This window comes from Varroa jacobsoni, unplaced genomic scaffold (assembly GCF_002532875.2).
Source record: "Varroa jacobsoni isolate VJ856 unplaced genomic scaffold, vjacob_1.0 scaffold_1118, whole genome shotgun sequence".
Classification (NCBI taxonomy): Eukaryota; Metazoa; Arthropoda; class Arachnida; order Mesostigmata; family Varroidae; genus Varroa; species Varroa jacobsoni.
In genome coordinates, this window is record NW_019214020.1 from 89,947 (window position 1) to 116,169 (window position 26,223).

Below are 26,223 nucleotides of genomic sequence, written 5' to 3' on the forward strand. Positions count from 1 at the left end.
AAAATTCTATAGTATCTAGAAATTATAGTAGAAAGGATTGAGGATAATACCTTATTTCGAAACAGTATCAATTCCACAGTCGTCACGCGACCTTTACACGAAAAGGGCTTAATAATTGAATCCACACAATTCACTCGATAAACTTGTTAGAAACAATAGATAAAACACACAAAATTTGCCCTTAAGAACAGCACAGTAGTCGTACGAAGTCTTTATCGACAGCCACTAATTTTTTTTTGTTGTCAGGGAAAAGGCCATTGGGCATACACATGTTATATCGAAAGTTCAGTAAGTTACTTCCGTAAGAGCCGTAGCGTATTTAGGACGTAAACTCTTTCGTACAGACAACGCCTTCGACTATATGACGAACAGTCACTATTGCGACGTGCGCGTCACGGCATTTATTGAAACGCTTCATAACAACAAACTCTAGCATATACGACAACTTTATAATGATAGTTGAATGATCATTACAGAAACTATTCGCTTTCTATTATATCATGGATGGAGATTCGCCTGTTATTACTGTTATTTAACAAATAACAGGCAACAATAGACGTGACTAGCTTTCTGCATAATTTCATATGACGTTAGTCCTATGGAATAGAGGAAGCAATAGAATAGCATGTCCTATAAAAGCAAAACACGCGGAGAGACATCGTATCGTGTTGTATAGGAACTATACAAGTGAAGTAAAGTTAAAAAAAAAAAATATATATATATATATTGATGTTCTTAGTAAAGTTATCGCACCATAGTATAGGCACAAATACTACACCGGAGCTGACAGACGCGATAAGGCATTGACTATAGACATAGATAGATAATGGCGCGATAAACAAACGATAACGAATTAGTAGGCGAAACCACACCATACTATTGAAGAAGTGAAAAGAATTATAATAGACAAACATTATAAGAATAGCGTATAAACGAATCAGATTAAACAACTGTTAGTTGACAGAACAAAGAACAAAACCGTTCGACGTATATAAACGTATTTTTACAAATTTTTTTTCAAATTTCTATAAAAGGACATATTTATTAAGATTGAACTATTTTTGAATGTCACGAAAGCTTTGTACGAAAAGCAGGATGACAAAAATAGCACGATCGTGGGTATTAAATGAATTTTGTATATCTACGTAATCGTGGTAAGACTGGCAAGGTACTATGAATATAAATGCATATAGAACAATGCGTCCTAACTGTTTTGAAGATAAGCCTCGAATATATTTACTCAATTTAAATATTTCATCACTAACCTAGTTGAAGCAAAAAAAAAAAAAAAAAGAACTAAAGCTGTAGTATTATCATATCTAGCAAAGAGGCAAGCCAGAATGCTGATTTTCTCAGCTTGAATACCCTTTAAGTGCCGTCCACAGTCACACTTGAAAGGGATCGTGTATAAATGTCTGCTTATTAAATTCTTGTTTGCCTTATCAGAATTATCTTTATTACGGTGAAGATGCCTGTTAAAAAATTTTGTACACTCCAAGTGATGATACGGATCGCGTAGACGCTGCAACAGCCTCATGGGTAATCGCTTAATAATTATAGATAGATCGCGACAATTGAAGGCCCTTCTAGGACAAGCGTGCATCTACCGCTCACACTAATCAAGGCAATAACAATCAGGTATATTTTCTTTATATTAGGTATATATTTGTCGTATAATTGTGTAGTTCGCAGAATCGCTTATAAGGTACCGTTTGTCCTTCTTTTGTTTTACTAGACTATTGTATCTCAGACTTATATATCGCCTGAAATCGTCGTGCTGAAAGGGTATAAACGATCTTATCACTCTGAGCGGTGTACCAACCACTTTCACACGATTATTACATTAAAGTTCTAAATACCGTATTAATTTTTGTTGTATCGTGTCCATGCATTGGTTTTGGCGACAAGCCTCATAGTAGATAGGTTTCTTTGCGGTCGGTAGATGCGTGCAGAGCACGTTCGACGTTTTGCATGGCCTAACGCACTTGGTATCATATCTAATGGGAACGTTTGTTACGCGTCGACCGCAAGGTCCTCCATCTACTTTTTTTTGAAACATTATACATACAAACATTTGCACACATGCTCAGAGACAGTGCATTTTCATCAGATACGGTCCCCATGATAGAGGCCAACATTATTTAGACCTAGTTAATAAGTTTTTGTTGCTGCCTGCGACTTCTGCCGTTGCTTTTCGAGTTCGTTATTTGTTCAATGTTATCTGCTATGGTACCATTGCATCCGATGCTATTATGACGTCCTGCAATTGTTTATTACAGTGAGTAGAATTGTGTGGCGGTAGAAGACTGCAACTCGATCTGGCCCATCTTAAATTGGAGGCGTTGTAGCCACTTCAGGAAGGTCGTGGATACAAATGTGGCTTCTTCACGAGTTTGTAAAGGTGGAACCCAGTCGAGACAGGCCTGCAGCCGGACCTTGAGTTGATTCGGAATCTGGCCCTGATATGAATACAGCGCCGGGGTCCACATTGGAAGAAGCTGCAATATGAGCAAAAGAAAGAAGACCCTATTGACAGTATATAACACCATACAATGTTCCGACTGTACGATGATTCATAAGGTTTTGTTGCATAATCATTTCATTGGAGAGAAGATCGAAATTAGGGTGCAAATAATGTCGCAATGGACGAAAAGCCTTTCCAGCGTGCACGGTAATGTATTCAGATGATTCACGGCGCCGCAACGGCAAGATGTGTCTTTATCTAGTTACCTCTAAAGAAACAGCCACTTACCCTTGCCAGTACTGTGGAATTGCATTCCATAAGGGCTTCCATGAGGCTGAGGAAATGCAAGCTGACCATGTCTGCTAACTTGGAGTGGCACACAAGCTGAAGAACTCCCGGGGTAACCTTCACCCAGAAGTCCGTCAGCGTTAGGATGCACATTTGGTTCTGCTCCGATCCCGGTGGATTTAGAAAGACCATGTGCTCGCAGTACATAGTCCACAACTAAAACCATCAAGCATAAATTATTTAAGTCCATGCAGCAGACATAGCCACAAAGTGCAAAGTTGACCGAGTGAAAAAAGGCAAAGAAAGGCCAACCAACCTAAGCAAAGGCGATCATTACGCCGTCTAGTGGAACACATGTACATTGCCTACTGCATTAAATTTGAGTATATTAGTGTATACGTTACGAGTCTTCATTAGAATGATCCTATTTAGGAAAAACAGAAACGTTTATTATTTGCTTTAAGAAATACAACTGACCTGACAAAGAATAAAGGCGTGGAACAGTGATGACATATGGAGGACGGAGACTTTAGATTGTTCGGCAAACCCGGCCAAAATCACCTGAATATGTTCGGCGATGTGTCCGTTCGCTTCGAGCGGAATGGGTTGGCACGTGATTGCGGAATGACTGTGCTGGCCACCTATATGACAGGTTACCATTAAACCCAATGAGTGGACCGGACCCGTTTTGTACTTTGTTCAAACAAAGCTTAACTTTTTTTTTACATTAGCAAATAGGAAAAAATAGTTTTCATAAGATTTGCTGTCTGTGGACAAGGCAGAGAAAAAAACGTGTTCGAGTACTATTAGAAAAATGCCTAATTGTTTTTATTATGTTACCCAGTAGCGCAGAGTGGGTGAGAGCTCCGACGAGAATCCAGGAAAGGAGACGGATATGAGCAACACATTCGGTAAACTCTTTTGGGCTAAAATCAAATAGTATACAATTGTATATGTTAGTTTATTTTAGGGACTGATCGCTAACCGAGCTAGAGTTAAATGGACAAGGACGAAGTTGATTTAGGCCTATCAATTTTGAAGTTGAAGTCTGATGAGTTTGAATATGAGAGCGAACCAATTGTATATCAGAACGTACTAATTACAAATAGATAAAGAATCGGTAGAAAATTCCCACCGAAAATCTAAACAACCGAATCACTACAACGACGGCAATTGCACTGAGCTTCGCCGGAACAGAATCTGAAATATTGAAATCAATTAATGAGCAGGCCACACCGAGGCAACGAAGCTACTGTGACAAGGTAACAATCAACGAGTCAAATGCGTTGCAAAGCCTACTGCTAATTATTTTTTTTTCCAGAAATATAAATTGATAGTAGTAGTCTGCAACGCCATGATGTCATATGAGCAAGCATTATTATTTGTCTATTCTATTTGACTCACCCCTGCTGCGTCGATGAAGGGGGATTGTAGAGCCAGGGGAGATACTTGCTGATTGCTCTGTTTTCCCTACCGTTACCTGCATTAAGGGCAAAGCAACGTAACTGATTCGTCCTTAACTCTCGTCGACTTCACTGGTACACATAGTTTTAATTGACATTAAAAGCTCCTTAAATATACATATTTTGTATCTCTAACAAAGCCCACGATAAATGCCCTGGTCAGCTACTAGCAAGTGTTCACTCTAAAAAAAAACATATTTTGAATGCAATTGTAAAAGGCCTTTGATAAAGTTGTACGAGCCCAAATGGAGATTCGAGCAACCTTACCTTTAGTGATTTCCAACGCGAGGTACTGGGCAACACCGGCTTTAAGTTGGCCTCCCAAAGTTTCCTCGTTGAGTCGCGAAGCTATGCCATGAAAGTTGCTTCGAATACGGCTGAGCGTATGGACGTCAGCCAAAAACTCAATTGCGTCGGCCAGGTTTTGCCGAAGGCACTCCGCTGCATTGGTATTATACTGTAAGACAATCATGTTGAATGTTAAGCCGTTATTCTATTCTGAAACCATTCGGCAGAGGCTAGAGGGGCTCTTCCTTTATGCTCTCCTCCTGTTGCAAGTCCTAGTCAGCAAGTACGAGAAATACTTGCACTACAATCTCAGTGTCTAGAGGAGCTCTTTAGTTATTAACCCGCCTTTACTCCGAAACTTAAGTTAAAATTAGTAACTAACCATTCTATGCGAAAAACACGATGCATATCAAGCCGCCATGCCGAGTTTAGCTCACATACCTGGATTGATTGCAATTCGTGTGGTGCCAGTGGAACGTCTTCAAGTATGACGTTGGGGCACAAGGTCCCCCCCGCGTCCTGCAGTACAAATTGCACCAGCATGAGCAGGTTTTCGTCGGGAATGGACGTTTTAAATTTCAGCGCTTGCACCAACTCGAATACGACGGTGCGACTTAGTACACATTTGTCCCGTTCCTGTATATTCAAAAGTCAATTCAGGTCTTAATATTAAAGTGAACGAATTTCACCATAAAATAGCAAAACTGTACATTCAACTTATCGGTTTAGAGCTCTGGGTTAGCTAAATGAACAGGCAAAAGCCAACACGAACATTCTCATGTCTATTTAATTTAGATTAGGTTAATTATAACTAAACGCATAAGTGGAACTAAAGTCGTATCACGATATCGTAGAGCTGTTCCAATAGTGAAGCAGATACTGGAGAACTCAGGACCTAATTTGTTTTCAACTAACATAAATAACAGGCAGACGCTAGCATAAACGGGTCCTATTCAATGGTTGTATGTGATTTATGGAATCTGCACGATATCTGTAAAAGGATGCATTTGAACCTTAAAGGAATGGTATTATTTTGCTTCGTTTGAATAATCATTCTTACCCTAGACATGTTCTTGTAGCAAAGATGGCAGAGCTCGAGCACTTGTTGGTAGCTGACCAAAGAATGTTCGATCGCATGGCCGAGTATCTTTGAAAACGGCTCCAAAATGGTTTTACACGCGTTAATTACGGGAACCTGTCAAAATAAATGTATACGTTAAACAGTGGCTCGAATCGCCAAAATAACATTCAACCATATGAATACGCTCACTAACCAACTGGAATCAATTTCAATTGACGTGATGTTCTTGTACGGTGGCCGCCTCAGTCCGTTTGTATGGAATTTACCTAATTTAGATCTTAATTTACCTAAAGAAAGGTCGAAAAGGTTATGTGCTTCACAATGTTCATTGAAGTTCACCTTAAATACCGAAGTCATGATTCGTAGCAGACAACTCAGGGATGTCATTGAAGATCCAGACGTGTTACCGCCTAAAATATCCACATCGTTGTTAACATTTACATTCAAAGTCTACCCACCAGCTGACCTTCTTGTGGTCTTGCCAAAAAGTTATACATCATCTTGCTCACGACAACATAGAACTAACCGTGTTACTTCCTCTACAATCAGATCTCTCAATATTATCTGTTGCAGCATACCGCTAATACATGTAGATGTGTTTGAAATGCGCGTAAAAAGTGATTAACAAATGGAGCCATCATTTCATACGTCTAATGGGGAAATCATGCCAGTCCTGAGGTGTTGTACGATCTTGGCTGGTGGTCACGTGCGCTTCATCGCTGTTGTTTATTTTTCCACGTTGGTCAGGAGGGCTATATTTCTGGTTGAAGAACGCCAGCGGTTTAAGCCCCGCCGCGTGACAAAATAAAGAAACGATCACCTTCATCAAGTGGATGCGTTTTAGTGTTATCATTACGGAGACGAACCTGATGCAGCCTGTGGCTGGCTGGTTGCGAGGATGAGAATGACTCGCCTAAGTAGCGTGTCAAGTTGTACAAGAAATCCGGACCACTGTTGCAAGAGAGTGCCATCGGCCGAAGGTAGCAGTAACGCTTCCAAATAGGTGGCTACATTCGATAGGGTATGCAGCGTCTGGTCACGGCAGAGCTGCTTGCGTTCGTTTAAATCTTCGAAGAGGATCGTTAGTGGTTGCAATTGGTTGAGTTCATTGAAGTCCGCGAGTGCTGAAGCCATCACTTTGAAGAACTCTCGATCTACACAATAAGTTATAGCAAAGACAGGGGAATATATCTGACGGTATCGTAAACATGAAAGGACGGCGCTAATTGTTTAGGCAACGTAGTTCATATCACGGCGCTTTAAACAACGAAAACATTGAGAAACATTCATTTTCTTACCAAAATGTCCTTGAAATATCTGGATGAAGATTCCATTAGCTGAAAGGCGATGTAGTATGCAGCGTATGAACTGACCAGCAACGCTGTTACAGCCACCTGGCAGGTGGGTATTGCTACGAAAAGCAAAAGTATTACTTTTGTTACCGCCTTATTCTTTGGGATCTTTGTCATATAGATCTTATACGGATACAGGTAATTTCACAGTAGGATAGTTTTAATTTAAAAAAATTTGCTTCTCATCGTTATGCTGTTTCTCCTGCTACTTGGATCGAAATAAAACAAAAGACTACCCAGTTGTCCTGTGACTTTTCAAAGTTTCGAAGTTAGAGTGTAGGTTCGCTCTACTGCATATAGTAACATAACCAGGTTTCCTTATATCTAGGACTGACGCTAGAAATATGAAGTGCAGGACATATTGTGAGTTTCTTCTTTTCAACTAACCGTTCGGACTGCCAGGGGTAGAAAAACTGCTGTGCGATCTTCGCGACCGCCCTCAAGATGTTGGGCAGAATAGGGGCAGCAAGAGATGGCTCGCGATGGACGTACGTCGCCAGGGCGACAATGCATAGCCCAATCTCATCGTGGGCATAATGCTCGATAAGAGCTCCACAATCGGGACAGCGATCCATCACCAAATCGTCTGGCGGACGCGGCGCGCTGGACGAGGACACCGAGCTAGATCTATACGTATATGATCCACAACGACACAGTTGCCCCAGATTCCCCACCCCCGGTGCCCGCACACACACACGCCACCAAATTATGCCACGAACACAAAGCGGATGAAGTCAAGCGTTTGGTTTGATGAAAACCGGTAAAATCGAATAACAATAAGCTCACATAACAGGGACGCCGAGCATATTGTGTGTATTCATAGATGTTAAACAACCGCACAAAAGTAGTGCAATGTGTCGACAAAGGTCAAGTGCATGAGGTACAGGATAACATAACCTCGTGATTCGCGGTAGAAAATGATCGACTACGATAGAGGAAGATGTGGGTATATGAAGTGGTGTATTAGGCACGTACGAATCACGTATATAGAGAAGAAATGAAGAGACAAACAATCTGTTTAAGTTACTTATTACTTGATTATTTTAATAATCCTTGGCAGTGAGGTATATCGATGTATATATTCACACAAGCATCAATGGCGCGCCAGTGTATGACGGCCTAAATTTTCTAGGTAGACAAAGGGAAATGGATACGTAATTTTGACACTATATTGGAGTTTAGTGCGTAGGTATATTTGTCGTGGCGCAATAGGATTTAAGTAGGCTGAGGTTATCATGGCTTTCCATAGCACTACATAGACCAGGAAATTAGCGTAAAGAATTTATTCTTTTTATCTTGAGATAGGGCTGTGCTCTTATGACTTTTTTCATTGCAGATAGAAAACGATCGATTTCAACGCACGGATCGTGGTTATATAACATTCAATCGAGTCCTTGTCCAATTGGTCTGACTGCTTCTGAGCTGAGTAAAAACCTAGACCTGGTTTACAAAATATTGGCTATACAAGCGTGCTAGGGTGTTGTAGGTTAGGTATGTATAATCGTTTCAAAAATGAAAAAGTGACAATCGTGTCTGTACCATCTGATACCAGAAAACACTTTTTCTAATAAGTACTTCATTATTAAGCGATTTAAATAATGAGCATTACTTTTGACCTAGGTAAAGAGATATGTTATATCTCAGTCACTTTGCATTACTCTACATTTTACCATAGGTTCCGCATTTTTGTAAATTGGGAAGCGGAACTCGTCGTTTCACACTGTCGTACGACCTACTGATGTCTGTAGAGTGTGCCATCATCTATATGCACCCTTAGTTGAAACACTCCACGAGTGAGTGCCGAAACATACAGATTAGGTTGTACCAGAAATTGGCGACTTAGAAACATGGAACATTTAAAAAAATCACTTCCAATGCTAATATCTATTAATATATAACGCACATATACATATATATAAGTAAAAGGTACTCTGTTTCATGCATTATGGGGCAAGTTCATTGGGGAAGAGTAAGAAAAAAATGGGTAAATGATTTATAGCCGACCTAGAAATAATATTCAAATACAGTTGAAGATCGTATGTTCTTCACGAAGGAAACGTACCTTTTCGAGGTTCCTGAAGCATTTAGCTGCGATTGAAAGTTGACCTCGTTAATCTTGCGCGAGCGTCTCAGCTGTGCCGCCGATTTCGCATCGTATTTTCGTTGAGCATCCTCAGCTGCCCTGCGCTGCTTTCGTTGTTTGTAGTGTAGTTTCGATCTGCTTTCTTCGATATGAGCCCCTGTGTTATTTAGGTGAAACCGTGGAGTTAGTTTTCCCATAAAGTATATGATACATTTATCTGAAATTGTGCAGAAAACACTTAGGTAAAGGCGTTCATAGATCAAGTGGAATCGCATCTGCGAATGGCCCTAGATGCTGTAAACCTAGAATTTCGCCTAGAAGAAGAAAAGAGACGTACGGTAAGAACGTAAAGCAATTATAGAAACCTAAATATCAATAGTGTGTGATTATTCACCAAGCTCAATGCTGTTTGCAGCCATAGAATAAATTTTCACTGACCTTTACTATAATCGTCTTCTTCAGGAATTGCCAAAACTGCGCACCTCTGTTCGTCCTGTGATAACGTAACGGATTTTTCTAGAACGTAGATTTTGGGATGGGAATGTTATTATACGCGTCTAAAATATGCGTCTTGCTCTAGTTAGTTTGTCAGTCATATACGAATATATACTGGCATATATGAAAGGATGTTCGACTTGCGTTACACGAAATGGGCCGATAGCCGCAAACAGTGACACATACAACCCGAATCAACTATGATTATTAATAAAATTTATAAAACTTCAAATTATTTTCATACTCCTTATGAAAGGCAATTCAAATCGAAACTAAAATTAACTAGTCACGATCTGATATACAACACATATCGTAAATAAATGCTAGGTCGATCTGTCTACAAGGGACTATCGTTTTCATCCTCTATTGGTTCGTTCAGTAATTAACGAGTTTCTCGACTAGTCTCATCGATTAATGGGCCTCGATCAGATTATACCTTTCTTGTCCTTTTTATCAACGTCACGTTTATATTCTTTCCTGCTCTCCTTCTCGAATTTTTGGCAGATCTCTTCATCTTTTTCGAATTTATCCTTGTCTTTCTTTTTCTCATCCTTACGATTGTCCTGCTTCTTGTTAGAATCGGCTTCGTCTTTACATTCGCCTATATCCATTTTTCGTTCGAGTGGTTCGATAATCATTTTGTCGTCTTCGATTTGTGCCTTGCTAGTCGAGCTTACTGGCTCTCGAGTGAATGACGTGTCCTGCAAAGGAGATCAGTCAGGCGTTGGCACCTAGAGATAAATAGAGCAGGTGGTGATCGTGGTGTGATTGCCTTATAAAGTTCCAAAGGAGATCAGTATTGCTGAATAATATGGCACAGATCAATGAAACCCTCAATTTCTTCCATCATTTTTATCGATTCGGATATCCTTCCCCTTTTCTCCAGCGTGCGCCCGATCACCCAATTCCGTATAACTAAAATAGGCCAAGAGCCAGCAAAGGATCTTCAAGTCAATAAGTTCGATTCGCTAAGTCAAACCCTTTTCGAGAAAGAAATTCTAAATGTTTGTATTGCATTCTAAATGTCGCTCTCACCTTTACGTCGAAGTTGATAGCTATAGTTTTGATTGCGTAGCCGTCAGCGGCCGTACTTACGGATGGAGTAGCTGACGTAGTTGTGGTTACGGTAGAACTTGTAGAAATGACGGTGCTAAGCGAGTGGGCTATATCTATCATTACAGTAGAATTTGTAGTTGTGGCAATAGTTGTAGCGGTCACATTATTTGACTGTGTGTTGCTTGCCGCATGAACAGCGGATAACATCGTATGTTCTCCCACATCTCTCCTGAGGGATGAAGAGGCTGCTGTCGCTGATCCTGATGGTCCTAGGCTTATTGTCGAGCCGGTCGGGGCTGCCTGGCTGCCCAGCCTCTGCCGAGCCGGCGAGCCCGGGACGCTACGGCCGTGGGAGAAGTCTCCCTCTCGTCTGTCCCGGACGAGATGTTACAAAATAATTCATTGTATATATGTACACATATATAGGTTTAGCAATGCAGATCCGGTAACTGCGCTAGCAATACAACGGATATCGTTGCTAATAATTTCTAGTTATAACAAAGGACAACCCACATAGAGAAGTCTTCTCGCGTAAAGAGTATAAATAGAATTAAGAAAATATTAGATCTTTTTTCCGCTGCTCTTCCTAGACTCAAATATCCGTTCATCATCAGTACAGTTATTCCGCAATATCGGCTTGTCGTTGCATCCTACGGGTATGTATGAATGTGGGTATTGTGTAAGAATCTATAAAGTAAAGTAATTATTGATCATGTTCTTCGTATTGTGTAACTCTATCATATGCTACACAACTAATACGGTGCGGTGGCTTGGGTCAGTAGACTTCTAGCTGAAAAAATGTATTACTCGGCAAGTGTGATTAAATTAGGGAACAAACAGTCAGCGCTTCCTTCTTTGCCCCACTCTGCGAGCAGTAATCAGTTGTCTCTTTCACACTTGCAACTAAATACGCCGGTAAACTCACCTCGTAGGCATAGGACCGACGGGCAGAAGTCGTTCTAGCGAAGGAATTTCTATACTGGAGCCAGCCCCCCTTGACGCGAGCATCTGTGTTAGCCGCATGCTAGGGTCGAAGGGAAATCTTCGGTCCTGTCTACTATTTGTGTCCCTATCAAACCTATCGAATCTATCCTTACTGCCTACGCTAGGTTGAGGGCCGCCTATTGGCAGAAGTCGCTCTACGCATGGCAAAGACGGCATCGGCTTGCCCGGCGGGGCAGGGGCCTGCTCTGACCGTGTCCTATATACAACCTCCTTTTCCCGATAGCTGATCGCTGATGTTCCGGCGATCGTAGCGCCAGCAGCACCCGGTCCATAACCAGGGCCTGCGCCAGCGACAGAACTAACCCTTGCTACAACTGCGATGGCCGCGGCTGCTGTAGCTGTCCCTGCTGGCCCATGAGCTAAACTTAGGCTCTCGGCTAGAGCGGTCCCATGGCCTGCTTGGAAAGCATCCAACGAACGTTTGGCACAAAACGGCTCCCGGTCCCTCAACTCCCTCTGTTCTTTCGGGGCTTCAAGTGGCTGTGAAGTAACGAAGCTAGTACTACTATTAGTAGAAGTTTTCGGCAAGGCTTCTTGCATTTGTTGTCGCGCTTGTGGCGGCGATAGCCGCGATACGCTGTGCTGTTGCGTATCGGTTTGCATCTGCTGCAGAGATTTCTCGTCGCTACTGCCGATTTCTAGGCTGGTTCCCGTTACAGGTTTCTTACCCGCGACGACGCCGGAACCAGCCAGGTGACTGGCTATAGTGACTGCAGCGGAACTTAGACCGCTTAGAAGGTTTGCTGTATCTCGTTCATCTAATACCTGTTTGAAGCACAGGGCAGAAGCAAACGTGAGAGTGAGGACTAGCTACCTAATATATCAGTAGGTTGTATGCAAAGTGATGCCCGTTTTTGTTTACTGTTATCACTATTTTAAGCGATTACAAAAATCTCTAGCAGAGTTTACACACAGCGAAGAGATATCAATAGCAGAGATCATTTTATATTTTTAAATATAGCGAATTATCTTCTAATGTTAGTTCTCAACAGATTTCCCATATCTCTGAGGTTTTTGGCAGCTCTTTGATCTCGGTGAAAAACAAATAAGAAATCTAGACTCCACACTCTCGTCAACAGCCTTATAAAAAAGAAGATCCTTTTTATAGCGTTTAATGCTTTATAAAACCATCAATCAAACAATAACCAAATATAAACGATCAACAAACGCCTCCATTACCCAGACAATAATGTCATACATACATTATACGGGTAAACATGTCAAATGGGCTCGGGGGACTTCGACTTTTTAGACCGTGCTAATGGAGCTAGTTAAATTCATTTCTAGTTAACAACGACACATTGGGTAGATTCGTAACTCGCGAGTCATTCCTCAAGCGCAATTGAAATGTATGAAAAGGATGTATACATACCTTTTCCATTGGTTCCGAGAAACTTTTTTCTGCTATCGTATCTCGGCCCTCCCTCTCACCTCGCTGATCCCTCGATTCAACGGTCGCTGTTAATCGGCGTGTGCTATCGACCGTAATACTAAGGCAACTAATTCCCACAGTGCTTGTGGACTGTAGTGACGTATCTTCCGTTTCCTTTAGCCGAAGCTCTTTGACATTGGCGACGTTTACGTTGGCATTCTCATGGACGTGCGAGGCCGGCTCAGTAATTGTTAGTTGTAGACTACCAGGCGGTGCGTCCTTAACAACCCGTAGGACCGCCTGTTCAAGCAGATCTGAAGCGGGTAACGGCAGCTCAAGGTCCGTTACCTCATTTGACCCCTCATTGGACTGCCCGTTCGGTGACTCAGGTATAGCCTCGAGTTCCTGTTCGACCAACTCGACCTGCTCGTCTATATCCCGTTCGCTTTTAGTGATCAGTAGGGGGGATCCGGCCAGGCGTAGCGGGTGAGGTTTGGAAGGGTCGTGAGCGTCTAGTCTAGCGAGTGGCTTATGGGCGTAGGCGGCGGTTGTTGATGCTTGGCTGTCAGATGATCCTGCTGTAAGGCTAGCACCACCGACTATTCCGGCTGAACCGAATATCGTTAATATACGATCAGGTCGATCGGAGGGCGTTCCCGCAGATTCGCGATCCTGCCCGTTTTGGGTTGTTGGTCCTCCGTTAGCGTCTTCGCTCTGTAAAACGCCGCTTAAATCGCCCCCTGACGGCGCTGCGTTGAGTTCATTCGTCATTATGTCTGCCGAGCCGTATGGAACACAAGAGAGAGAGAAAAGCAAGTAATAAACCCAGTAAATCTAGTTACAGCATCTAAGGCAGAACTAGGTAAGCAGTGTATGGGAACATGAACGATTCTTTCGTTACTAAGTGGTTCCCATCGTACTTTACCGTTGGAGCTTATCATGGCGTGGGCAAAGTGGTTTTTGCATGAATGTACATACCTTTAGATCTCGAAGAGACAGGTTCGAACACAGACGGGTCTGTAATGTTTTTACAGAGATGGTTGTGAGCCTGAAGTGTATTAAGAATAATGTGTATCACATGTTTCACTTGACGAGACAACGGTTGCGTTGTGTAGTCGAACTGAAATAGTGAAAAGCCAATTCGCATATACATTTAGGTAGATCTACGTGAAAATTGCTATTTTAGTTACGTTACGCTGCCCGTTTATTAAAAAAAAAAAAAGAAAAAGAAACTGACGTTCCGTACACCACGCAAGCCGAAATTCAATATATAAAGCAAGTGACATACAGAGCGTCATAAAACTGTTGATCTATTCGCATGTTTTAGGAAGTTTTTTTTTTATAAGCGGCAAATACTTTCAACTAAAATAACAAAATTCACGAGACCACACACATAATTTAATCTTTTGAAAAAAGGAATTAGACAAAAATAAGGCTAGCGTTTTTGGTGCTTATCTCATTTAAAGACAGAGGCCCGTAATTGAGATTATCTACTGAGATATTATTTGGCGAGTAACTTGAATCCTTATCATTTAACTATAAACTAGAGCAAACAGATTATGCGCCTTATATTTACATCCCTGTCTTCTAATTTCTACCGGTTCCCTCGCTTACCTTGTATAGTATAACGAGTACAGTTGTGAGCCAAGCGCGTCTCTGAGTAAAATCTAGCGGCCAGAGAGAATGACGCGGATGTGCGCCCGTGTTAAAAGACGACCTCTGCGGCGCTGGACAATAGAGTAAAACGGGCATTACGGTTGGCATAAGAACGCCGGCCATCTTATGATTCAGGTCTAGCACTTTGGCCAGCTGTGAAAGGAATGCATTAAATACGGGGGAAACCCTGAGCCTTTGTGGTCCTATGATAAAATGACGCTCCTGAAAGCTGTAACCCATGAGGATGTTCAGGTGGGCCAGAACTATCGAATGTGAGCGCGCCATACTTTTCTCCTCCGTTGGGTGTGAGGGGTCTGGGCGGGACAGAAACTCTAGGAATACAAATACCAGCATATGAAGGGTATCCTGAAAAGAAGCCAGTGCAAATAATATGATGCAGGAAAGCATCTGCTGGATGAAACCGCATACGCATCAGCAGCATGCAGTAGAAGGAATCGAACCTAATTCAACACTCGATACGTACTCAATAATGTTAGGGAGCCTATAATTAACAGAGCCTTTCTAAACATGCGGTCTTCTCTCGCTATTCATGATGTCATAAGTATGGCAACGTTATTTACACAAGATCTGTTTTACTGTCCAAATCAACTTATACAGCGTGAGACTCTATTGCTCTTAGTCGAGAATTAAAGTTTAAAAACGGTATTTTTAATGAGCACTAGGGGGATATTGTCGTCTACCGACCTGATCATTGAGATCATCGCTTTCCAGGGTGCGTTGCATCACCTGAAGCAAATGTTTCTCCTCAGCCGCCTCCTTCTGACCGGGATCTCCTGCACCCACCGAAGACACGAAAACATAAGAATAGATTTATATTCTATCCGTGAAATTAAGCCAAATTTGTTAACATTTGTGGATGCTAAATACGATGACCCCCAGAGAAAGTTGCGCGCTGTCCTTAACTTCCATTGCATTGGCTGAGTTCGCGGCATCTCAATACGCGATGTCGGTCGGAGCCTACTTTGCTGCGATAGCGTAATATCATACCTTGGAAGAAGCTGTTTGGAAAGTGTTGAGTAGGGATGGTAGCTGCCATTACAAGCGCCATTCCCGCAGCTGGGCCTGTTGACAGGCGCGAGCTCTTTCTTTTCAAAACTGGCGCCGAGCATTGTCTGCTATGAATCTTCTCTTTATCTGAAGGTCGAGAACCACGAAGCATTATTAAGAGCGATAATGTAAGCAAAATGATGAGCAAACAGTATAGGAAAAGACCCAGGGGGCTATGTATGTGTTGTAAATACTATATCTAAGATAGTGAAGTCTACCTTATAACGGTACCTGCCTTTAAAATGAGCAGTTTGTTATTTGAAATCTGAGTGAACCCTTCGTTGGTAATCATGTGCGACACAATACTTGTTACAAGCATATTCCAACTATAGGGGATCCATAAATTAATTAAAATAAATATTTGTAGTACGGAACACCGCCTGAGTTGAGACGGTTGGCAACGCTGGTTCACTTATTGAAACTAAGTCGTGCAGCATTTGAGAGATCAAAACCGCGAGCTAAACATACGGAAGATTTGTGTTAGTGAAAAACGCGCCCGTGCACTGCATGGTCTCGATTTAATTCTTAAATATAATGTAAAAGAAAAGCGGTGCAAGCATTGATCGTTGGCGTTGTACTTCCTTTGCTTATTGTTGTTTCTGTATCTACGTGTGCATCCGCGAAATAGGGACATTGTGATATTATTTTACCATGTTGTCCCTTTGGATCCGATGCCCGCAGGAGACCGGGCGCCGACATAGTCCGCTTATAGGGATACTTGGTCGCTAGGCTGGACGTTAAGCTTCTATTGGTTCTACTCAACGACAGAGCTTCCTGGGCTCGGGTTAGCTTCCGTTGAAACACTTCGCTGTTCTTGTTGCTGTTCTTCAAATCTGGGATAAGAGGACCAAGAAGATAGCAGACCCGCGGGATTGTCACGAAATAGGGATGGTTGCGCAGCATGTGGAGGAACAATAGAATTAATGGAAAAAAGGGTCATATCATTTAGATATCAGTGCGAGCGAAATTCATGTACGTTATCGTCTGCAGCTAAGCAGTACCGTTAAAGTTAGTTCGGCCAACCATTATTCTATTGTTATCGTTCAGTAAAAAAAAGTCGGGCTGAGCTGCCACCTCAACTACGCCTTCAAGCATATACGATTTCGTGTATGCTTATTAGTCAGCCAATACTTACCTCGGGTGTATGCGATCTCTCCATTTCGTTCCATTAGTATCTGGGCTTCCATGAATAATGCGTCAAAACGGTTCAAAAAGAAATCCCAAGAGAGGAATCGTCGCTCCGAAAAATGGCTTGACAACTGGAAAATTGTCTGCAGGATCATCGGTCGGTCTACGACCACAGTATCGAACTGGGCTTCTAAGCACCAGATAAATAACTTTAACGACACCTAAAACGACAGGTACAACCTATTTATAACGAATATCGATACAAAACCAAACATATTTATCCGTCGGTTCGTTGGAGAGTCAATCCAGGGGGAACTTATATCTTATGTTACAGATGGTAACAGTCATATGTTGAGTTTGCTTCGAGACGGATAGCCGCGTCTCATCAATACTGTAGTCATGTATAGAAAAAACAAAAGAGCTACGAGGGTGGTTAACGTTTCCTTCGAGCTTACTTTTCTTAAGTTCTGAATTGTCCACGAGATTTGGGGGATATCATTACTCGTACGGGAGTGAGTGTAGTACCCCCACGAATAAGGAATTGTTTCTAAGATCTACCAACATGGCCTGTATATGCGTTTTCGAATTTCTATTATTCATACATAGATAGATAGATAGATAGGTATATTTTCGTAAGTTCTACCGTTTTTATTGTGTCCAGGCAAAGCAGCGCCCGTTGGGCGACGGCCGAATTGATATCATCCATGCAATGACACAGATAGCAAAAAGCATTTGCCAGCGAGGATTGCAATAGAGGACTGTTGCGCACCGTAGCCGGCTCCATGAAATGTCCGATCATTGTCACTTTTTCCACTGAAATGACGCAGAACGGGTACGATAATAATTCTCTGTTTCTTTATACAATGGTATCTATAGCTACAATTATTATTTGACGGCTTATGGCAAAGCGAAAATAAAGGATTATTATTATTTCTGTGCCTAACAAGTTAAGTTACATAGCTTTCTTGTATTATTCCCTTCAACTATTGTTCTCTGGAAAGTATCTCTGCCAGCACTTGCCAGTAATGGCTAAAAAACTTCGAATAGAAACATGAGGTACATACAAATACAGATAAGAAATTAGAACGAACGGAGGTCGTGGAAAAGTCATTTACGTCGTGGAATTGTCACTGACAAATCTCAATGTATTTTTTTTTACAAGTTTACATACTTAATCACTATATTGCCGTCGAACTTTATGCACTTGGAAAGGTACATTTAATTATAGAAAAAATCGATCTGGATAAGTGAACAAAAAGAGTTAGTGAGTTAGTGGCAAATGGAAAAAGTGGTACGATGTAAGCTATGATGATTAGAGTGGCTACAAGTGGGGTTACTTACCAGCAGAGAACCTATCTAACCAGGATTCCGAATGAAAGTCCTTTTCAACACAGCGCCAAAACTGATCTATCCCCGATGGCAGGGTGACACAATGTAATAGCAGAGGAACGCATAAGCGTGCGATCTGTGAGCATTCCGCCTGTAGCAGCTTCCATAAACTGTAACACCGATATAACGGTAAGAAAGTTTAGTATCTACTAGAACACGGATTGCTACTAAGTATACGACTCAAAATGCCCATCTCGTCGCATCTTCCCGTCTAGAGTATGGCCCGAGGAAAGCCGCGACTGGGTACCATGTGACGTTACTGGACACTTACTTGACAACTAAGAGATTTTCTTGACACCATAATAGGAAACCCCGATGGTCGTGGGCAGCCTTATTGAGTACTTCGGCATGCAGGCATAACAATTTCAGGCAGTGCAGTAAATGATAGAGCACATCGGTGTTTGACTGGCGTGTCATCTCTAGAAGAAGGTGGTACACAAGCGAAAGATGAGGTGGCAGTTCTTCGAGATTGATCTTAAACTTTCCTTGACTGGTCACCCAGAAGCCTTCGCTGTCCTCCTGCACGGGAACCTGTTTGTCGTTTTCGTCTAACAACATGGCCGCAGCCACGGTAACCTAATACATGGACCAGTCGAAAGAAAACAAATTTGTTCATGGATGTGGCGCTATTTTATCAAACGATCATGATGAATTATGAAATATTGTTTGTTTGCTTAGTCACACGTGTGTTGTAGCGACGTACAGGTCGTTGGCAGAACAAACCCCGTATAGAACTCAGCCATATTACAAAGTGAGTATTATAAAATATGCATTTAACACGGATGTCCATAAATTACACTACAAAACACACGCATTTCGTGTATGGCACTCATGCTTAGTAAAGCCGAGGTTTTTCACAACGGCCAACTTCACGAAGAAAGGGTATCTTATTGGCATGAAATCGCAATAAAGGCTAGATCCTTATACCTTGGCTTCGGGAACGTCGTCTTCTGTAAGAGTGACAGCTGTTGCGATAGCCTGCATTACTTGTTCCTGTGGCAAGGCCGCAACGGTTTCGCCAGAGACATCTGTTACTTGGGCAGTGTGCACTTTGGCACCGGCTACTGAAAGGCCACTGGTGATCTGTTGGTCTTCAATATTGATCGCCACAAAATCACTATCTTTTTCCTTTTTCGTCATCGATCGGTGCCTTTCCGAACCAAAACCCGATGACGCGTGGTGCTCTTTAGGGGTTCGAGGTATTGAGGTGTGATCCCCAGGTATCTGAAATGATTGTACAATATTGTAGAGATATCTATTCGTTCAAGATATCGATAGACTTAATATGTGTGACATTATCATCTAACAAGAGTTTACTAAAATGTAACGGAAGACGCGAAAAAAGATACTGAATATCAGTGAACGGGTATTTTGTCGTATGCGGTCTATTAGTCGTTTGACTTACATCGGCCATCGCGACCTCCATAACGGGGCAAATGAACTCGCAGATGGACAACGCAAGTTGGAACCAAATAGAGTTTAGCTCGCAGTTGACACAGCCAAGGTCCAACACCTGAGAGCCTGTTTCTTCGGTAGTGTGCGGAGTACAGTTGTGCGCGCGGACCCATTCACAAGTGAGCATTTCTCGGATGAGCTTCTGCATTTCTTTACTCTCTTTCGTGTTTAACCCTTTATGGTTGTTGATCTCCTGCAGCTCAAGTTGCTTAATGAGTATATCTAACATAAGAATATGACAACTGATCTCAACTTCGCCATCGGGCTTTTCTTCCTGGGCGAGTTCCTGTGGGAAACAGGACGACGGTAAACCGTCGAGGCCCAGGGAGGATAGCATCGTTCCCGTTGTGTCCTGGCGTACCGGATGGAACTTTGGTGTCCGTTGGTTTGCAGCGTCCGCGTGGGAACCTGACACGACTTCCTCGTGGTTCTTCTTTGATGATTCCACCCCTTGTTTGAACATCGAGAATAGGAGGCTTAAGGGGACAGGCACTTCTAGCTGGGTGATAATCTAAAATTGAAGCACAATAAGAAAATGTATATGATCTGTGAGTAATGAATGCCATTCATATGTGAAATGTACTGATTTCAACACACAGCTGCCCAAAGTATAATATAAAATAATGGTAGGGCTTTTTGTATTGTAGGAAGATTGTCAGACTGTGGTGAAAACAGATATCTGCTTTTGTGTCGTTGCAATTGTGACGCGTTTGTCTACCAAAATAAAGAAGACGTGAGGTGGCCTAGGTTCAAAACCAAGCGTAGACACGCTTTGTTTCGTACTTTAGGGTCAGCTATCTGAAGCAAGCTGGGGGTAGTAACAAATTGAAAACCTTTAACCAGATTATTCTCGTTATAGCTTACCACACAGTTGAAGAAGTATTTACTTTGTCATCGAAATCTAACACGGAACCATTTTAATGTATTGAATTAGAAATAATAAAAGACGAACCTGCAGCCAGAATAAGGCTTGCTCTTGCACCCGGGCAGAGGTACAATCAAAACGCTGCGTAAGAAAGCTGTACATTTGTTTGATCTCAAAACCGAGCGGGCTGAGATCCGGATCGAGAACTTTACTGAGCAAGATTTTCAGCTCTGCGAGCTCCGCTTCGGGAATTTCGAAACGAAATGCCTCCATCCAGTACGGCATGATAAATTCCCACACCTGTTATCCATCCCAAATCGAGTAATCAGCTTTTAGGACAACTAAAGCTGTATATAAATCATATTAGAGCGAAAGAAACTTTTAAATTAGATTTTTTTGGAAGATTACACACACTGAATTATACTTTGTTTAAAACAGTAACGCTTTGTTCATTAGAAGTAAAATTATTTCTATTCTAACTACATCATTTATAATAGATTTCCGCCAGTCCTAAAATCTGCATTTTTATCAAATCACCTAGCACTTAAGCCGACCAAGCGACCAAACCTATTCCATTATGGCTTTCTCTGCCTTTATTTATATACGTGCGTCTACCTGTCTGTTAATGATATCATAAGGCACAAGGCATAGGAGTGTACGGAAGCCTTCTTTAATGTGCTCCGTCTGCGAGGGCCACACATCCCAATGGCCACCAACTTGCGCATATTCAGCAGGATGCGGTAGCAAACATGAGACAAATACATCGAAATGTGTGCGCACAATGTCCATCAACCAGCCATTGATGTACTCGGTTTTTAGACGTTCGAGTGAGTTGCCTGTCTGATCGTCAGGCAAACAAGCTGTGTAATGGAACCACTGGAAGAGCATTCCCAATAAACGCCCTAGCGTGTCGGGAGGTGTTTTCTCGTCTGGGGTACACAGGCCGACGAGTAACCAGATGCCTATTCAGAAAAACGGTACAGAACAGATTGTAGGTTTATAGAAATGTTAGTGATATTCAGAACCTGATTATCCAAGGTCTTATATGGTAACGACATCAATTTTATTCGATTTGTGAAAATTGTTGTATGGAATATTGGCTTCCCAAAACACTATTAATATGGTACGTTGTATATGATATGGTACGTCACTAGAGTGCATCAGGTAATGCAATACTAACGGCTAATATTTGAAAACACGGTCATGTATTTGAGAGAAATTTTTTAAGGAAAGCATTCTTAAAAAGCTGTCTCACGTATATATATATATATATACGTACCATATCTACTAAGCAGCTGTCTTTCCTCCTGGGCTAAACGCTCAGAACTTTCTTCACCTTCGTTACTCTGTAGAGTAACACCCGCTCGTCTGTCGACCGTTGTCGAATCCTTTGAGCCTTTTTCAGTGCTTGGCTGTGCTTCTTTCAACAAACTGATGAAAAGAGATGAAAACGCCAAATCGATCAGCAGAATGTATATATGTAATGACGAGTGGCAAATAGTACTATGCAATAAGTATGTTTCACCTTTGATTGGAACACTTGACAAACCTGACAACAGCCTCAACGAAGAACATTTGTGTTTCGGTATCCATGGCCCAGGGACTGGGCAAGTTACGATGCACGATATGGCCATGGCCGACCGGATGTCGAATGTGGGTGCATGGCCCACAGAGACGTTGTGGCCGGTTGCCATTTTGCGAGGCGCACTCCGTTGAGAAGCACGTACTTGTCGCTGTCTTGTCTTTGGAAACGCAGTTCTGTAGCGCGCGATAAAAAGGGTTACAATGATTACCAGATTTCTTTGTGCGGATTAACAATTTGTATTTTATCGCCGATAATCACAAGCCTTGTAGGCAGCAACCGACTTGAATTTTTTATAAAACAGTTGTTCAGAAGCGATAATCTGAATAGACAACTCGTTTCTCTTAATTGTAATTTCACTGATGAATGAAGCTGTTTTTAAAGTGGACTTTGATTTGAAACAAAAAAGCAAGTAGCTGTTATCCTCTAGACGTGTGTTTATGAAGTTCTGTTTCTGGCTGACCTTGTTTTCGCATTGAAGCGAGATCTCGTTAAGCGGAAGCAAGCACGGCTGGAGAAACGAGTTGGCATTGGCGTGCTCTCCACGGATCTGGTCGGAGCACGCTTGGCATACATGCAGTGGAGGAGGTCGCTCACCGGACGAAATTGATACCGAATGATCAAGACAGATCTGCAAACAAAATGTAAAAAGGACATTCGATGTAAGAAGAAGTATGAATCTGCACAAATGCATGTAAATGCATTTGGAGTTTGTAAAAACTCCTTGTAAGAAACTGTCATCATGGTCCAAACTAGATTATAGTGCATATTTCAAAAGACTATGCTATCATCAGTTAACTACCCGATATTTAGCATCTACCGTTATTATTTCGTTCTTACCCATCGAGTTCCTCACAAATGTTGGAAATAGTAAACATTTTTCAATAATCAGGTTTATTATTATATGTGTTGCCTTTTAACCTTTAACTAAAGGGTCATCATCGTCGTCATCTCTTTCATTGCCGTACCTTTATAGCTTGATTATTCCCGGTGGCCGCCCCTATGCAATTTTCCATCTGACACTGTTGTGCCTTCCATTGGATTCCGCTCCCCGCGGCTCCGCCTGAGCCGCTCGCCGTTCCACCTGCTAGGCCGGGTGGCGGAGCGAATTTCTTGTCCCTTAGCGTAGGATTCAGCGTTGGCCAGTAGTGGAAGAGCATTTCGACGGCTGGATGGCGCGCCTTAGCTGTACCGTGCGCGATCACGCACAGCAGGTCCTTGACTATGTCCCGTTTCAACGAAAGAAGACATTCGAGCAGCTGGGCCTGATGAGCCATCTGATCGGTGTACTGAAATACCAACATGATGATGCTGGCCACCGACAAATTGGCATAGTCGGGCACCTCCGGCTCGCTCCCACTACCCACTGAGTTATTTGCTAGAAAAAGAACGAAAATCGAGCAGAAAAATTAAGTAAGATAGGGAAAAATATAGCAGAGCAAATTTAGGACGTCGGCTCGCATTCCCTGTTATTGTATGTGAGACGAATTTCCTATACTTGTTCTAGTTCGTTTATAAGATTGTAGTCAGTATATTTAGCTAAAATTACAGGAGATAAATTACAATAGTTGCGTAATCACTTCAGAAGAAATACGCATTATGTACTAAGAAGGCAGGGTACGATTCACGTCTGCAAAATGTATTTCATATGAGTGGTCGATAGATAATCGCTTACTGATCGTAACAGGCAGCAGGTGATTGCAGAGCAGATCGACAATATCTTTGTGAAGACTGGTCGGAAAGTGGGCCAAAGCAGACGCAACGATATAGCCCAATGTATCCATATATTCGTGCTCGAGAAATGGTACTAGGCATGCCATCGTATTGAGGATCGTCTGTCCCAATACTGCAACAGGAAAAAGACAAAGGTACCAGAGTGAACATCGTAAAATTCATGATAATAGTTAATGTGCCCGTGGTTGAAAAAGCCGGGAGTCGCTGGTAGAAGTTTCGCGATCGACATATACTACACAACATGCGTCGTTAAATAAAGAAGGTAGAATTAATGGGAACTCTATATGTCTTTTTTTCAAAACGTATAATAACTGTCGTTCCAAGATAATTGTGCCAAATCGATCGGTATTTGCCTGTTTGTTATTAATGGCAGATATCCTATATAACGCTTATCGATTTGACGACTCACAGTGTGCTCCACATGTAGTCATAGGCACACAGTCGAGTAGGTGAACGAGCACCTGATACAGGGCCTTATAGTCGAGGCTGGGGAAGAGGCTGATACGTGCGTGATCCTTCTCGGTTGAACGCAGCATCTCCAGGGGAATCGTAGGTACATCCTTGAGCACGCTGCAGGCAAAAGACAGTAGATCGGTAGGTAATATAAATGTAATTGTGCCGAAGTAGTTTATCGAAACAAGTATGGACTTAGGACCAGCAAGAGCGGGATGTGTCTTCAGTGGGTTCCATGTAGCTAAACAAGAATGCTAGCTCAAGTCTCATGGTATAGCGGCAAACACCTGGATGTGAGCGAGAGAAACGAGATCCAGACAAATACCTCTAAAAAATTTACAGATATAATTAAATAGTATACTTTAGAGAGAAATTCCATGATGACCATTTTCATCCTAATCATTACTAAATGCAAGGATGCGTTCTCATGCAATGCCAAACCAGTTCCAGAGGTAACGCTCTTAAATGAATTAACACGATGTATGTCGCCTTCGATACTGTTCGACCGTATACTAACCTAAGAAGTGTGAGCGAAAAGTATTTGAGTGTGTTGGAGACGTCAACTCCGGATGGTAAGGGTGGCGGCCCGTACATGATACGCGAATGGAACTCCGTTAAGTTTTTGACCTTCGCTGTAACTGTATGTCAAAGTGTAACAGGAAAAAAGACGGGAAAAGTTCTATGCCTGTTAACTGACGACGAAGCCTGATTGTCGTGTTTAGTAATTCAATGGTTCTTTTCGTCTTAGCAAGATCTTCGACTAATTTCTTACCAAGGCACTTCGACAATGTGTTGTCGTAAATACGTGTCTATTATATACATTATTAGGCATATTGGTACGGCACGACTTGTTAGGTTCAATGACAAGACCTTGATTATATATGTACGACTTGGTCCCGTACAAAAAAATGGATCTAAGCTATCTTCTTTGTTCATCTGACATAAACATGACATCTATTTGCAACTAACAATAAAGTATTTGAATAGACCTATACGTAAATTAGGTAGCGTATACACAAGTAAATGCCTTTATCATGTTTGTGATTGCTTTCATCGGTTTCCATGAATGTTTAGAATAACAGTGTCTGCACTCAGCAATACCCAAAAACACAGTGTTTGCTGTGTTGTCCACATTTTTTCCACTATAATAACCAGTTAGATAATGTTCTGTATTCATTTATGTCTTTCTCCACATACTTTATCCGCCCTTAACGTGCAATGCTTGAACCGTCCACATAATGACCTCGTTTGGTATCGGCATTTCCCAGAATCAATTATAAGTAGATGCTGCACAGGGTGTCATCGCATCGTATCTAGCCGTGAAAAAAATAACCTAACAAGACATGGAAATATCTAAATACAGGGACGTCCCCTAGGATCTTTGTCAGTCCTGTTTATCTCTATGCATGACGCATATTTATGGGCCTGCTATTATGCATTTTCCGACCAAAATATGAATAGGTAAATTTCAATAGAATAACCCCCACGAGTAGCTAAGTTCCGTGCCATTTTTGGCCGTTGTTTATTCTCGTTTCTAAAGCTGCTTGTTGTGCCGTTAGTCGTTATAAGATCGCATTCGGCTTCTCCGTTATAGTTTCCAGTAGGTGACTGGCAAAGGAAGCGAGACTCTGGCCTTTGTTTCAAGCGTACACGCAAGCTTTTCCTGACGTCAAATATAACGCAAGTAACCACTAAAGGATAATCATTAATCTTTTAAAATTGTTCGTGCTCTACTATTGAATCAAAATAATATGCCGGTCATTGGCTGGCGTATAGTAGAGATATTGTACAAACCCCACATATACCGGTTTAAGACGGTTTTTCCTTTATCTGTGCTATTACTTTTGAGCCAGATCTAGGACTAGATAAATACTTTCCGTTGGACACTATTACTATTAGTATTATTACTATATATGATACTCACAAGCCGCCGCACGGGTTCCCAT

General features: G+C 42.0%; 1 protein-coding gene across 1 annotated transcript; it reads right to left on the minus strand.

Moving 5' to 3' along the window:
- Window positions 1-358: 358 nt before the first annotated feature.
- Window positions 359-26,223, minus strand: unc79 (UNC-79 domain-containing protein). The gene is made up of 39 exons (XM_086971071.1): window positions 26,202-26,223; window positions 24,795-24,915; window positions 24,234-24,394; window positions 23,762-23,936; window positions 23,059-23,449; window positions 22,554-22,721; window positions 22,058-22,266; window positions 21,788-21,939; window positions 21,124-21,470; window positions 20,596-20,808; window positions 19,594-20,154; window positions 19,116-19,412; window positions 18,460-18,764; window positions 18,141-18,298; window positions 17,443-17,612; window positions 16,807-17,020; window positions 16,322-16,504; window positions 15,612-15,758; window positions 15,309-15,397; window positions 14,562-14,969; window positions 13,926-14,067; window positions 12,948-13,723; window positions 11,496-12,340; window positions 10,550-10,940; window positions 9,951-10,215; window positions 9,458-9,535; window positions 8,999-9,176; window positions 7,324-7,563; window positions 6,883-6,995; window positions 6,451-6,738; window positions 5,924-5,994; window positions 5,564-5,698; window positions 4,945-5,139; window positions 4,483-4,672; window positions 4,157-4,232; window positions 3,593-3,678; window positions 3,230-3,393; window positions 2,753-2,968; window positions 359-2,498 (listed from the first exon to the last, which is right to left on the minus strand). Exons 1-39 carry the CDS (start codon window positions 26,221-26,223, stop codon window positions 2,274-2,276), a joined length of 9,165 nt encoding a protein of 3,054 aa, XP_086827197.1. The 3' UTR covers window positions 359-2,273.

Coding starts and splice junctions, on each gene's coding strand:
- unc79 (XM_086971071.1), bottom strand. CDS start 26,223: ATGGGAACCCGTGCGGCGGCTT. Junction 20,809..21,123: donor ATGATATCATTAACAGACAG/GTAGACGCACGT, acceptor GATGGATAACAG/GTGTGGGAATTTATCATGCC. Junction 6,739..6,882: donor GATATTTCAAGGACATTTTG/GTAAGAAAATGA, acceptor CTTATTGTGTAG/ATCGAGAGTTCTTCAAAGTG.